Here is a 14,028-nt window from a genome sequence, read left to right on the forward strand (position 1 = left end):
CCCGTTACCGCCAACTATAAATGCCACATGATTTTTCTGTTTTGTTCTGTTTTGCAGTGAGGCTCCCCCCAGCTTTGCTGATACACAAACTTATACCAAACACAAAATTAACACATTTGTCTGAGGCCTAGACATTTTAACTGCACAAAGCAGGTGAGGTACCCAAGGGAAAATCGGTCCATCAAATGGGGAATGGCATGCGGGTGTTGTTGTGGTGGCACTGATTGCTATGGTATTCCCCATTGCATCTACAAAACTGCAGTGGGCAGTTAAAGCTAAGGTAATAGCACATGAAATCTGCAGCACAGCCTATATCTCTAATGTGCATCATTACCAGCCACTTGAAATGAGGACCTAAGCTTCCAGAAATATGCATAAGTCATCTTTATTCGGTTTTGACATCCTGCAAAAGAGCAGCCCCTTTTTAAGCCAATAAGACACAAGCTTAATTAAAATGATTACTTAATATAAGCAAACATGCTCTTAAATCTCTTCGCCTTGGTTTGCAAGAAAATTTGATACATCGGCAATAATAATTATGCAGCCTCCAAAACAATGCCTATATAGACACATTATGAAGAAGCAAAGACAAACCCTTTGACATTATCGCCACTCTATATCAACAGTTAAGATTTCATTAGTATTTTAGATACTCTACAAACAAGGAAACTTACAGAGTACTATGCCTAACACATTAAACAAACCTAGTGTTACAAGATTCGAAATTGACAAGTTGTCACTGTTGAGTTAAATCTGAAGCACACACTGTTTTTGTTTATACTGTCTATTAGGGTCCATGTGGGCAGGAATAAGTAGTTGTTGTAATATTATTGTGAGCAAGATGTTGCAAGACTGTTTCAAACCTTAGTTTCCACACATTGAAAAACAAATTGGGTTTTAGTACTGAAAATATCGAAGTCAAAAACATTGCAAACTAAGTTGTTCTAATAGACAGTTTACATTTTGTATTTTTTGTAGCAAAATACTCGAGACCTTAGAAAAATGATCATTATTTCGCTTTGAAAATACATTAATTTTCTTTGGTTTTAGAGTAAAAGTTAATGTATGTAAAAATGGGCAGTATAGGAAAGTGCCGCTTTTTGCATGGTTACTCTCCACTTTTTGCCTGACATCTGATGCAACCTGACTTGATGTGCCTTAAGTCTTTGACAATCAGTTTCCCAGGTCCTGAGTCCCTTCCCAAGACTCTACCTTTATACCCACAACTGGCAAATCTCTGGCCACAGGTAAGTCCCTTGTAAAAGGTACCATGGGTACCAAGGGCACTGTGACCAGGGAAGGCCTCTAAGGGCTGCAGCACCTATCGTGCAACCCTTAGAGGCCCTGATCCTTAACACCCACACACTGCTATTGCAGGCTCTGTGTTTTAGTGCAGAGAAAAGTGAAGATTCGACATCGCACACATCCAACTGTCATGCCTGCAACCCACTGCATGATGCCTAGGTAAATCACCCCTCTAGCAGGGTGCACTAGCCCTAAGATGATGGCACAGTGGCATGGGGCCTGTACAGCTACTGTGTTCGAAGCCATTCTTAGACATTGTAAGTGTTGTAAAGCCATAAAGAGTATATGGTCTGGGAGTTGGTCATTACAAATTCCACAGCTCCAGAATGGCTTTACTAAAAACTGGGAAGTTTGGTAACAAATGTCTCAGCACCTTAAAACTACACTGATGTTTGTGTTGAATTTAATGTAAAATGCACCCAGAGGGCATCTTAGAGATGCCGCCCAAAAGTTGACCAGCCCTGGTGTGATTCCTGAATGGCTACCAGCCAGTTTCAACCACGAGACAGGTTTATGGACCCCTGGGTAGAGAGCCTCCGCTCTCTGGGTCCAGAAAAAAATACCCATCCTAGGCTGAGGCGACCTGCCTCCTCCCCAAGGATGGGTCCACAAAAAGAGAAGCTTCCAAGGCCTGTCACCTTTGGAAGCTGTATTGCCTTTTGCTGCCCCCAGCAACTGGCACTGCTTCTGGCCCCCAATTTAGGTGGCAGAATAGGAAGGAAAACCAAGCTAGCAAGAGCGGTATGCCCGCCTTTGCCAACCCAACACCTCAGGTCGGGAGGCGAGGTGAAGCACACATCTCAGCCCTCACTCGTCTGAACATGGGGGAACTCAGCCAATTATGGAGAGGCTCATGCTCCCTCCCACTGGAGGGTGGCATAATAGGGGGTGTACCCACCCTAGGGAAGGGATCCATTAGTCCCGACCTCCACACCCCTTTAACGCCTCTAAATTTCGTGTTTAGGACAACACTGAACCATGCCTCCTCAGATTCTAGGAAGAAAAAAGGAGGACTGAAGAGCTGTGCTGACCCAGGAAGAAGATTACACCTACAGCTAGGGCCCAGCCCTACCGGCTGTCCCGACTCCCCCCTGACTACAGCAAAGAACCCGGAGTGTCCAGCAGCCCCCCCAGAGGACCTTCCGTGCACTCACCTTACAGTCTCTGCATCCCGTGAGCACAGGATTTGCACAACAAAAGACTCCAAGACCTGAATCCAGATTCCGACAACTCCATAATTCTACACTCCTCTACACCCGGCCGCCAAGGCCAAAGGTCGAGTGGCCCAGCACCACAAGGAGGTCACCCCAGTGATCCTGATCTGGGATTTGGTGAACCCCGACCTATCACAAGCTCTGAGATGGCACTTCCAGCCTCAACCTGAAGGATTACCCCCCTAACCACAACCAAAGGAGGCAAAAAGATTCCAGCCGCAACCGAAGCAGTCTGTAGAGCCCCATCGCGACCAAGAGCGGTCCAAAGAATCCAATGCCAAAAGGGCCCCTACAGCCTTGGATGACCCCAACGATGGTTCCCAGGCATCCCCTAAGACCCCAGCTTACCTCTCCAGCCAGTGGCCACCTTCAGGAAGTCTTCCTGCCCAAGCCTGCAGCCCCTTTTCCCAACCAAAGGTCTTCATTGAGAAGTACAGAGTCCCCAACATCTTCTTGGACCCCTGCACCAGGACGCCCCAGTGCTGCTGGTGGTGCAGCTTCTGTGCTGTTTGTTGGTCCCTGCAATGCTGACCTTAACCCCAGGAGCTTTGCTGCCACACCCAATTGGCCTGCCCTTCAGTAGTCCTTAACCGAAGGCCCCCTTAGCCCCATTGGCTAACACTGGGACCCAGCACTCTGCATCTAGCTGCCCAAGTACCGCTTGTGGTGCAACTCGAGTGACCATCTTGACCCTGGGGGACCTTGGTCCTAATCCCCAAAACTTCCACTCATAAGTTGTGTACCTACCTAAGAAGCCACTAACACTTTTTCTCCCATAGCCTATGTTAAGTGATTTTGGGCCTAAACTTTTTCAAGTGCTGAACTGATGTTTGTGTGGAGAAAAGAGAACTAAACTACAACATTCTTAGTTACATTGTATCGTGAGATCCTAAGGTGTAGTATCTAGGCACACGACCCTCAGTTCTCAAAGTAATATAAAAGCAACTAAAAAAGTAATCAGAAAGTAATTACTGTGTAATTTAAACTGCATTTTAAAGTGAGACATACCTGTAACAATTGCAAATCCTCAGTTGCATTTCTTTGTAAAAGCCTACAATTGAAAGTATATTTTACCTACCTCTACCAAGTCCTGCTTGGTTCTGGAAAAAACCCACAAGTATACCACTATTATAGATTATGTTTTAATCTCACCCACTCTTGAGGATTGTCTATTGAAAGCTGAGGTTGTCCCTGCTACCCATGGTGACCCTAATCCAATTACAATAGATTTGAGATTCTCCCCCAGGCCGACTTATAAAAATGAATGTCACTCTAGGAATCTGACCCCCACTTTGGACAATCTAGGATTAGTTTGGAAAGGTGTAAATAACACTGACTTGTTTTATACAAAGGCATGGGACTACCAGAGACTTATTGACTCGTGCCTGTCATTACAGCACCATAACCATGAGGTAATTGGCGCCTTCACTAAACGTTTTCAGGCAATTAAATCAATACTATCAAAACCAATTGTCACAGCACAACAGGGACCAAAAAGGTTCAACAGTGAATGTTCAGCAATTAACAGACAGCTATTTGAGGCCCTGTCAACCAACCCTACATGTCACACCCTTATTTAATCATTAGGCAGAAATATAAGTCAGTTATTTCCCAAAAGAGGAAGAAATATTGAAAGAACGCCGGGATGCCCTTGCCCTTGCTTTTACTCTAAAGAATGGGAATGGTTTTTGGGCTGTGGTCAAAGACATGAGATCTATGTGACAATCATTGACCCCGATAAGTTGTAATATAACTAGTGAGGCATGGGAGGCCCATTTTTCTATGATTTACACAGCCCCAGTACATGACTAGGATCTCTGTGAGCACCAGGCCCTCATTGGGATCTCAATATCTCTATCTGAAGTTAAGGAAGCCATTCAACAGAGCTTGGGTAACAAAGCTCCTGGACCCGACGGGCTGCCACTTGATCTCATCAAGCACAAACCAGATTTCTGGGCGCCGCTCTTACTAAATGTTTTTAACAATCAAACTACTGCCCCGTTATCAAGTACCTGGTCAACCAGTTTTATTGTTCCTATTTTTAAAAAGGGCGACTGCACCCAACCAAGTTGCTATAGACCGATTTCCCTGATAGACAACACTCTGAAAATTCTAGGATCGATTTTGTACAATAAAATTAAAACATGGACCGAAGAAGACTGCATTTTACAACCGTGCCAGTTAGGATTCAGGAGTAAAGTAGGGACAATCGAACAGTGCCTAAATCTTTATCTAATTAATGGAAGGTAAACCGCAGCCAGCGATCCCCAATATACCTGGCTTTCATGGACCTCACGTCAGCTTTCGATTTTGTCAAGTTTATGGCCCACTCTTTTAGAATACAGTTTAGATATGGTTTTGGTCAATTTTTTAGCCTACCTGCAAAAGGATCTGAAAGCTTGGGTGAGGATTAGTAAGGGTGGTGAGGTTTCTAATGACATTAGAGTTTGTAGAGGGGTCAAGCAGGGGTGTGTCTTGGTCCCTCTCCTTTTCATCATATACATTAATGATCTACACAAGTCATTGATAGTACTCACCAATGAATTAATGGTAACACACTCCCCGCCCTATTATACACAGACGATGCAATTTTAATGGGCCGTACACCGAATGCCCTACGCATCTTAGAGCGGGGTTTTGTGGATTTTATGGCCAGTTTAGATTTGTGAAACAATTTTAAAAAATATTTTATAATGGCTGCGGGCGAGAACAAGTTTTTTTAACTTCATCACCGTGGGCACTCAAAGTTTACAATGCACTTACACTTTTCCTTATTTGGGGCTGGTTCCTTCTGCTAATGGTTCCTAGTCTGAACATGTGGCTGTGGCGTACAGCAGGAACAAGTTCTCTAAGGCTATTAACTCGATTCTTAGTCTTCCTCAGCCAAAAAAGACAGGGGCAGTTTTAGCAATTATGAAAACGTTTAAAGTATACCAACAGCAACATATGGCGCAGAGGTCCGGGGTTTCACAAAGAGCAACAGTATTCAGTGTGAAAAAAACAGATTTTGTCGAAAAACTCTTGGGTACACCGATCTCTGCATCCCAATATGTTTACCATAGCCATTCACTACATTGAAGACTATATTAAGGCCCACCCTGTTTTATTTTGGTTAGCAATTTGGAAAAACTAACCAGCGTCCCTTACAAGAGGGATAATAGGAGATTGCCTCAAGTGTGAGAAGGGAAGATAAATACTGTGGCTTACCAAAGTGAGTGAGAGTGTAAGCAGTGTCAATCATGAACAGCTCTTTTCAAATCCAACTGAAATAGATAGTGTGAATAAAAAAGACCTTCGGTTGGCCTCATATGCATATCATAGCAAAGCAAGACATGAAAATGAGATCAACAAAACCACTGTTGTAACCTACGTTTCTATTGAGAATGTTTCACATGTGCCATCTAGTTATCTCTTAAAACCTATAGGCCGCTGTGGTAGGGGACTCCTTTTTCGTTTAAGGGCAGGCACTGTAAAATTCTTACTCTGTTTCACCCTTGGGTACAATGCTAATCTAGACCATCTGTCCGTGCAATGGCCGGAGTGGGCAAACAATATTCCATTTTTTATTCTTTTGTAAATTTTATATAAAATATGCAAAATGGCTTTTGATACAATTTAAAAATAAATCTTGCATGTCCATCTTGAAGCTGCTTACATGAAAATTCTTACATTGGAAGATGATGAATTAGTTCTTCTTGTAGGCACCTTTTTGAAAGTCGCAGTGCGTCCCCGTAATACGATGTGCACCTTATCAAGGATGTTCTCACTGAATTAATACTTATACTGTTATTACGATTACCATGAACTAAGCGGACACTTTCTGAAGACTTGCTTTTATAATGACCATGAATGGCATGAACCGAGTGTGCATTAATTGGAAAACTGTTGTATCCGTTAATGATATGATGCATATTTATTTGTAATGTTTTTATTGAATTAATTTTTATGTTATTCTTATGACTTATATGATTTTGTGTATTTTAATGCGACTACGTGACTTGTGCTTTTATGGATATATTCCTTTCTGAATAAAGATTTTTTTATTAAATTGAACACAAGTATACCTTTTTTTATACTTACCCAATTGGTCTGGATTCGGTCTCTGAGTGTGTGCATCTGCGTTGATTAAGGGAATACAATAAATGCTTACCACACCATCTGGATAAGCTAACTGCTCGCCCACACTACCACAAAGAGAGCTGTTGATACTTACCTAATTTTGGGGTCGATTAGGATCGCGGATTTTACGCATCCTGCGGGCCGGCGGAAGCCACCGCCGGCACGGAGGATGCGGAAAATCCGCTGCGGAACCACCAAAGACTCACCGCCAAATTAGGATGGCTGGTGGGTCTTGGTTTCAGTCCGCTGCTTTTCCGCCGCGGTCGGCTTACAACCGCGGTGGAAAAGCTCTAATATGGTGGCGGTGTCTCTCAGACACCACCAGACATATTAGGATGGCTTCCCAGACATGCTTTTCCGCGGCGGGTTCTCCGCCTTGCAAACACATACGGATCTTCACTTCGGGGGCCCGTTGCGGACCCCCTGGGTGAAGGGAGGTGGGGGTGCACATGGGGGGAACACCGCAGCACATGCGGACGTTCCCTCCTACTCAGGGCTCGCGGACGGAAACAAGTCCGTCCGTGATCGTAATGTGCCCCTTAGCCTCTGATATACCTGTGGGGACTCCCTGGGCTCTGTGTACACTATACCTTACTTTGGTATAGTATATACATAGCCAGCTTCCTACAGGCAGGTATTTTGATTGACGTCAAGTGAGAAATAAAGGGTTTTACCTGTACTTTTCTCCTGTGGTGTTGCGTCCAGAACTTGCCAGCCATCATAGACAGCTCCCAGATCTTTCCTGGCAAACCAGCCTTCATTCCACACGTGAAAGTTCCTGATGATATGAATGAAAATTGAAAAGGGAGTTCAGGAAAGCAGACTGGAATTATCCAAAGTATAACTTGGTGTTCAGACCATAAGCAGGATCAGCTTTGCTACTTATGTCAAACACACAACATCACCCCTGCACATCCACATGCCATACAGTTTACAACATATCCTGGGATGTTAAGGACATTCCTGGACACGTTCATATTCAGCAGATGCTTTTTAGCTCCCCCTTTCTAGTACCTCAAGTCCCACAAGTCACAGCTCTGCTAATATGCTTAGTTAAATCTCTCACAGCACCACTGTCATAGCAATATTTTTAATAAAATGCTGTGCCCTGTGAAGAGGTTGAGAAATATTTGAAAATAATTTGGCAACATTTTGAACAAAGTTTATTAGGACTGAAAGCCCATCCCAGACCTTCCTCAGACATAAGCCCCGAGGGCAGCAACCATAAACTTTATGATACTTGGCTGCTTTTAGCAGATCAGTATTCCCAAATCTTGAGAGAATTCTTTGGTGGCGACTTATTTTTATATGCCAAACTTTTATTTGAGAAATGGCCCTGACTTCACCCTCAGTGGCTCTGTGCTAACTCAGTTTGCCCAGTTCAATCAAAGCCATTTAAATAAATGAGCAACCATCCACTGTGCTTTGTACATGTGGTCTGTTGGTCCTAAGGTAAATCTAAACTCATGTATTGTTCAAAAGACATTATTCCTTTTCTTGATTTAGCTTATGAGCGTGATTTAAAGGTAAATTACACAAACAGGAGACTTTAGATCACCCATGAATGGAGGCGTGAATATGGGTGTCCTGGAAGAAATACTGAACTTCTGATTTATTTATTTCATTTATTTATTCATTTCAATTTATATAGCGCATTATCACCCGGGGGTCTCTAAGCGCTTGTACCAGGCAAACAAACAACTCCATAGAACAGACAGCTACCCTACAACTCTCCCCAGGCTACTCGGAACAGTATTGTTTTTAGCATCCGTCGGAAAGGCAGCAGCTTTGGTTCCTTACGGAGATCTGGTGGAAGTTTATTCCATGCTGCCAGGAGCAGAGTGGAGAAAGCTTGACCTTCCTGGGTCGACAGACGATAGTGTGGGTTAGTCAGGAGCGTGGCCTCTGAAGACCTCAGTGCCCTACCTGGAATGTAGCTCGATAGTCTACTTTTTATGTAGTTCGGTGCGTTGCCATAAATAGCCTTATGGGAGGTACACAGGCCTTTGAACAATGCCCTCTGTCTAACAGGAAGCCAATGCAGCTGGCGCAAAAGAGGAGATGCATGCGCCTTCCTGGGCTTCCTATAGATTAGTCTTGCTGCATCGTTCATCACTGTTTGAAGCCTCGACAGTTGTTGCTGGGGCAGACCCAAATACAACGCATTCCCGTAGTCCATTCGCCCCAGAATCATGGCTGTCACTGCGCTCCTTAGAGTAGAAAAGGACAGTAAATTGGAGATTTTGCGAAGTTGCCTAAGGAGGCCTATGCATGTACCCACCACTGTGGACACCTGCTTTCTCATGGTCAAATTGCCATCAATGAGGATGCCCAGGCTTTTTACCACGGTAGCTGGAACCGGCGTCCTGCCCAACTCCCTGGGCCAAAATCCATCGTGCCAGGGGCTGCCAGCAGTGGTAATTGGCAGCACCTCTGTTTTGTCAGGATTGATCTTCAGGGAGTTGGCAGTCATCCAGTTTACTGTGTATCTCAGGATGCTATGCAAGCGTGCTTGAGCTCCAGGAGTGTACTCTATTTGAATGATGATCTGTGTGTCGTCAGCGTAATTATAGATCTGACAATCCATCTGATTGAGCGCTGAAATCAGAGGCTGGAGATAAATATTAAAAAGAAGCGGAGAGAGCGCCGACCCATGCGGCACTCCACAGGTGATGGCCGCTGCTGCTGATACTAGGTCTGCAAGCTGTACTTTCTGCGATCTATCCTGCAGGAAAGAAGTAAGCCAACCTAGTGCGGTTCCCCCGATGCCTAGATCTCTCACACGCGACAGCAGGTGACTGTGACACGGAAAAGAAGCGGAGAGAGCGCCGACCCTTACGGCACTCCACAGGTGATGGCCGCTGCTGCTGATACTAGGTCTGCAAGCTGTACTTTCTGCGATCTATCCTGCAGGAAAGAAGTAAGCCAACCTAGTGCGGTTCCCCCGATGCCTAGATCTCTCACACACGACAGCAGTTGACTGTGACACACAGTGTCAAATGCCGCGGAGAGATCAAGCAGCACCAGGGCCCCGGGGATCTTTTTATCAGCTCTACATCTCAATTCATCCAAAATTGAAACCATCACCAGCTCCATACTGTGATGTACTCTAAAACCAGCTTGATTTCGCTCTAACAGATCACTGATCTCCAGGTGCCTAGAGAGGTGTGTCAATACATGCTGTTCTAGTACCTTCGCCAAGAACGGCAACTGGGAGATGGGCCTGAAGTTCTTTAAAATCTTAACATCCGCTCCGGGCTTCTTAAGCAATGAATCAACCGCGCCTCTTTGAGCATGGTCGGGACCCGTCCCATTTCCAATGGCTTGTTTAAGAGGTTTAGCACATCCTCCTCCATCCCTGGCATGGCTTGCTTAAACACGCTAGGGGGACAAGGGTCTACCTTGGAGCCCGACTTCACCTTCCCCACTAAGTTAAATAGCATCTCCTTCTTAACTAGGGGTATACTATTCATGGGGTCCTGAATTTTAGGCCTGCATGGGATAATTTGCAATGGGCATTCTAACATAGGGGAGCGCGAGATTTCAAGTAAGAGCTCCTCAATTTTGTTGGTGAAAAATTCAAGGAATTTATGACAGTCTTCAAGAGAAAACTCGGGCCTCTGTTCCCTGTTCTTCCTTAGTTCAGAGAGCACTTTAAAAATTTCTTTCTGGGGGTTTTGGGCTGTTGCAATCCTTGTCTCGAAGAAGTCTGCCTTGCGTACAAGGATCGCTCTCTTATATATAGCAAGCTCCTGCACATACAATAAATGTGCCGCCGCATTGTAGTCCCTTCGCCAGGCCCTCTCCGCCTTCCGAAGAACTTGTTTCCTAGCCCTCAGTGAGTCGTTAAACCAAGGCGCTCCTGCTCCTTTGCCCACCATTTTCACCTTTCTAGCTGGTGCCACCATTTCAATGGCAGCTTTCAATTTATCAACTACCTTATGACAGACTGTTTCTATGTCGGCATCTTGAACTGGTTGGGATACTGCATTTCGTAGATTAGTAACCAATTCCACCTCATTTATTGAGTTCCATTTCCTTACTATTTTCCAGGTAGCCATGGGTTTCCCTCTACCTTTAGACACCACTCTCTGGCCCCTAATAAGGTAGTGATCGGACCATGCACAGGGGCTCCCAACTACCACCCTTGAGCCTGGCTCAGTTGACCAGACCAAGTCCAGGGTGTGGCCCTTTACATGCGTTGGCCCAGCCACCTGTTGTATCATCCCCAACGCAGTTAAGGCTTCCTCTAGAACGAGAGCCTGTCCTTCTTTGGGGGTGGTCTCCCAATGGAAGTTAAAATCTCCCATCACCAACATATCCTTGTAACGGGATCTAAGGTCGTATATCAGCTCAACAAAGCTATCCATAAAATCCGGTGTGGCCCGCGGAGGCCGATAGATCAACAGGATGACCAAACACTCCGTGCCTAGCTCTGATGGATCAATTTGCCTCCTCAGACACCTTGAAATGTTTTCTTGGTTGCTTCCAGGGGTGGCTCCTCTACTAAGATTGAGGAGCATCACCCCACTGCTTTAAAGCAATGGAAAGAAAAAATATAATGATATAACATACCATGATTTTCATTTTATTTTGAGTTTTGCAGGTACACTGCATCCAGGTTGTCAGGGTGAATCCAGGCTCCCTGAAGTCGAGGGAGGAGGAGTGGTGCCTTCACCTTAAGTGCGCATGACAGTTTGGCGGCCGTCTCGGGCCATCCAAACCATCATGCACACTTTGCATGCTCTCCACAGGCTCTATTGTACAGCCGGGGTGGAGAACATGCCCAGCCTCCCAGTACCTCTATGAGCGCTGAACAATGGTGCTCAGACCAATCACAATGCTGCTGTAAGGCACCTTTGTGATTGGTCAGGGGATTCTGGGAAGCTCTGTGCTTCCTGGTTCCTGCAGGAGGAGAGGTGGCAACTGGCAACGGCGACCACCAGAGAATTTTTCTTTCTTTCTTCTTTATTTTTCTTCCTAACCTCCTGCAACCCTCCACCCTGCCCGGCACCGTTCCATACCAGCCATCACTGGTTGCTTCAAAACTGGTACCATTGTTTCAAACTATTTGCACACAAAGAGATATATTGCAATACAATTTCAGAGAGCTAAGACAGGCATTTAAAATATAAGGTTTTTCTGACTTACAGGAAAAAACCATACTAAACATGAGAGCTAATTTTGAAAGTCTTTAATAACTACATATAGCTGTTCTTTCTGGGGAATCTAGAACTGAGGAAAAAGAAAAAAGCAACGATAGCTGCCAGTTGGGTTTGGACATGGGCTTCCTCCATGTTCCATTCTTATTCGTATTCTCTATGTCTTATTGAATTAAGGGAGTTATTAAGCTATTAAACAAGGAAATAGGACACAAGTGTAAGTAAGTTTAGACAAAGAAGCATGTTTTCGGGCTCTCTGTTAAAAGAATTCTTTAATCTTGTTTTTCCTGAAGCTAAAACCAACTAAGACATAATTCCTGTGATTTGCTATGAACAGCAAGCAAAAAATACTAAGAATCATCCTCAATTATATGTATCTTAACAGAATGGAACCCAATCTTTCTCCACATGCAAAGTCATTCAGATTCAACTTGCACACCAACCTCACCATAATGAACACATTGCCAAATTACACAAAGATGACCTGTCCAGCTGTCTCTTCTAAACAATGTTTTGCTTCGAAAGTGACTTCAGACCAGCTGTTCATGCACTCGTACTTTAGCATCTGGATGACGTTAATGCCATGCTTCTGACTTCCCAGTCTCTTTGCTGATATCCAGTAAGGGTATCCTACATGTCTTTGCACTGCTCATTAAAAGCCAGAAGAAATGTGATCACATCACCCCCATTCTGATAGCCCCACTTGCTGGCTCATGCTATTTTCAAAACCTACTACTTAATTTACAAAGCCATCATGACTAGCAGCCCGCTTATCTTCACACCATAGCCGCGGCTGTTATTTCACGGCAGTGCGAAGGTTCCGCGGAGTGGGCGGGGCCGCTTCGGCAGTTGGACGTTCGCAGCACCAGCAAGGTAGTGCTCGCAACGGCCAATGGCCGACTGCAGCAGGGAAGAGGCTAATGACAAAGGCAACATATCTGGTGGTTCTTAGCACACCTGCAGCAAGTCCACCATTAGACTGGAGGCTAAGAAGCGTAAAAAAGACAAAAGCAAGGCAGCAGGCAACCAGGAATTTGAATAACATCCATGTATACATAGGGATCACCCACTGCTATTCCATTTAGGAAAGAATTGAATACAAACATCTATAAAGAAAATGCCATCAAAATGCAGTAAACAATCGAATAACCAGCTACGTCACCTATCCCTTGTTGACTGCATGCTTTCTTATGATCTTCTACAGCATTTTCGCAAGGTTTGCACAATACAAATACCACGTACATACATTCATATTTGAAAAGACTCTTAGTAACCGTACTTTATTTCACAATGCCTAAAAGAACTAAGGTGCTGATATCTTGTATTTTTGACTGGATTTCCATGTCCTGGGAGAATTCTGCATTTTCTTCATTTTCCCCAGATTTAGTCTATCTATTCTCAAGAGTAGGATATGCTAACAGTAACTTTAGAGATGATTCTGTTCCTTGAAATGGGGCTGCTGTACGGGGTATTGCTTTAACCTCTAAATACAGAGACAAGTAATGTTTCTATTTTTATATTAATGTGTTTTAGTGTGACTGTTGTTTTCCACTGTGAGTATCCCAGTTTACCAAGTGGATGTTAGCAATTTATTTTGCACCGCCTGTTTATGAAATAAAATGTTTTTCCATGTTATAAAATATTCATATTAAAAATGCATATGCCTAGGGTACTTCCAGAGCAGGCTTCAAGGCAACAGGGCACTTTCATGTAACAAATCCCAAAATTAAATTTGTTATCCCCGGTGGGAAGCCTACTTTTTATAACATAATCGAAAGAATTGACCTGGTTCAGACTATTGTTATGCAACTATTCTTCAAAGGGCATATTATTATTCATCCAAAAAAAGCTTATCCCTAACACATATTCCTACTGCCTTTGTGTTAACCATTTTTAGACAAATTCATGATCTATCCTGATTTTGCTCAAATCAATTACTTGTCCATGTCCACAATACATGTGTCAGATTATTCTCAGTTTTATTTACTACCGAATGACATCCAGACGCATGATTTCCTAGTTTCTATATATAACAGAAATAGCTGTTCTCTGTGGAATGCATGACATTTTAAAATTTCGGCAATATGGAAATTCAATTTGGTGCCTCATATCTCAATCAAATTTGATGATTCAAAGGAGGTTGGTTACAAATCCAAAGGACAAAGGTTATAATTGCTGTCAAGCAAACAACATGAGTGATTGATTGGCAATTTCCTTCCCCGCAGAAT

General features: G+C 44.0%; 1 protein-coding gene across 1 annotated transcript in view; it reads right to left on the bottom strand.

The window, feature by feature from the left end:
• The window catches only part of LOC144769043 (protein-glutamine gamma-glutamyltransferase E-like), a 175,096-nt gene that overhangs the window by 45,725 nt on the left and 115,343 nt on the right, over window positions 1-14,028 (bottom strand). Inside the window, exon 4 of the mRNA XM_078653038.1 lies at window positions 7,313-7,416. Coding sequence (XP_078509164.1) covers window positions 7,313-7,416 — 104 coding nt within the window. The remainder of the gene's footprint in view (window positions 1-7,312; window positions 7,417-14,028) is intronic.

This window comes from Lissotriton helveticus, chromosome 7 (assembly GCF_964261635.1).
Source record: "Lissotriton helveticus chromosome 7, aLisHel1.1, whole genome shotgun sequence".
Lineage (NCBI taxonomy): Eukaryota > Metazoa > Chordata > Amphibia > Caudata > Salamandridae > Lissotriton > Lissotriton helveticus.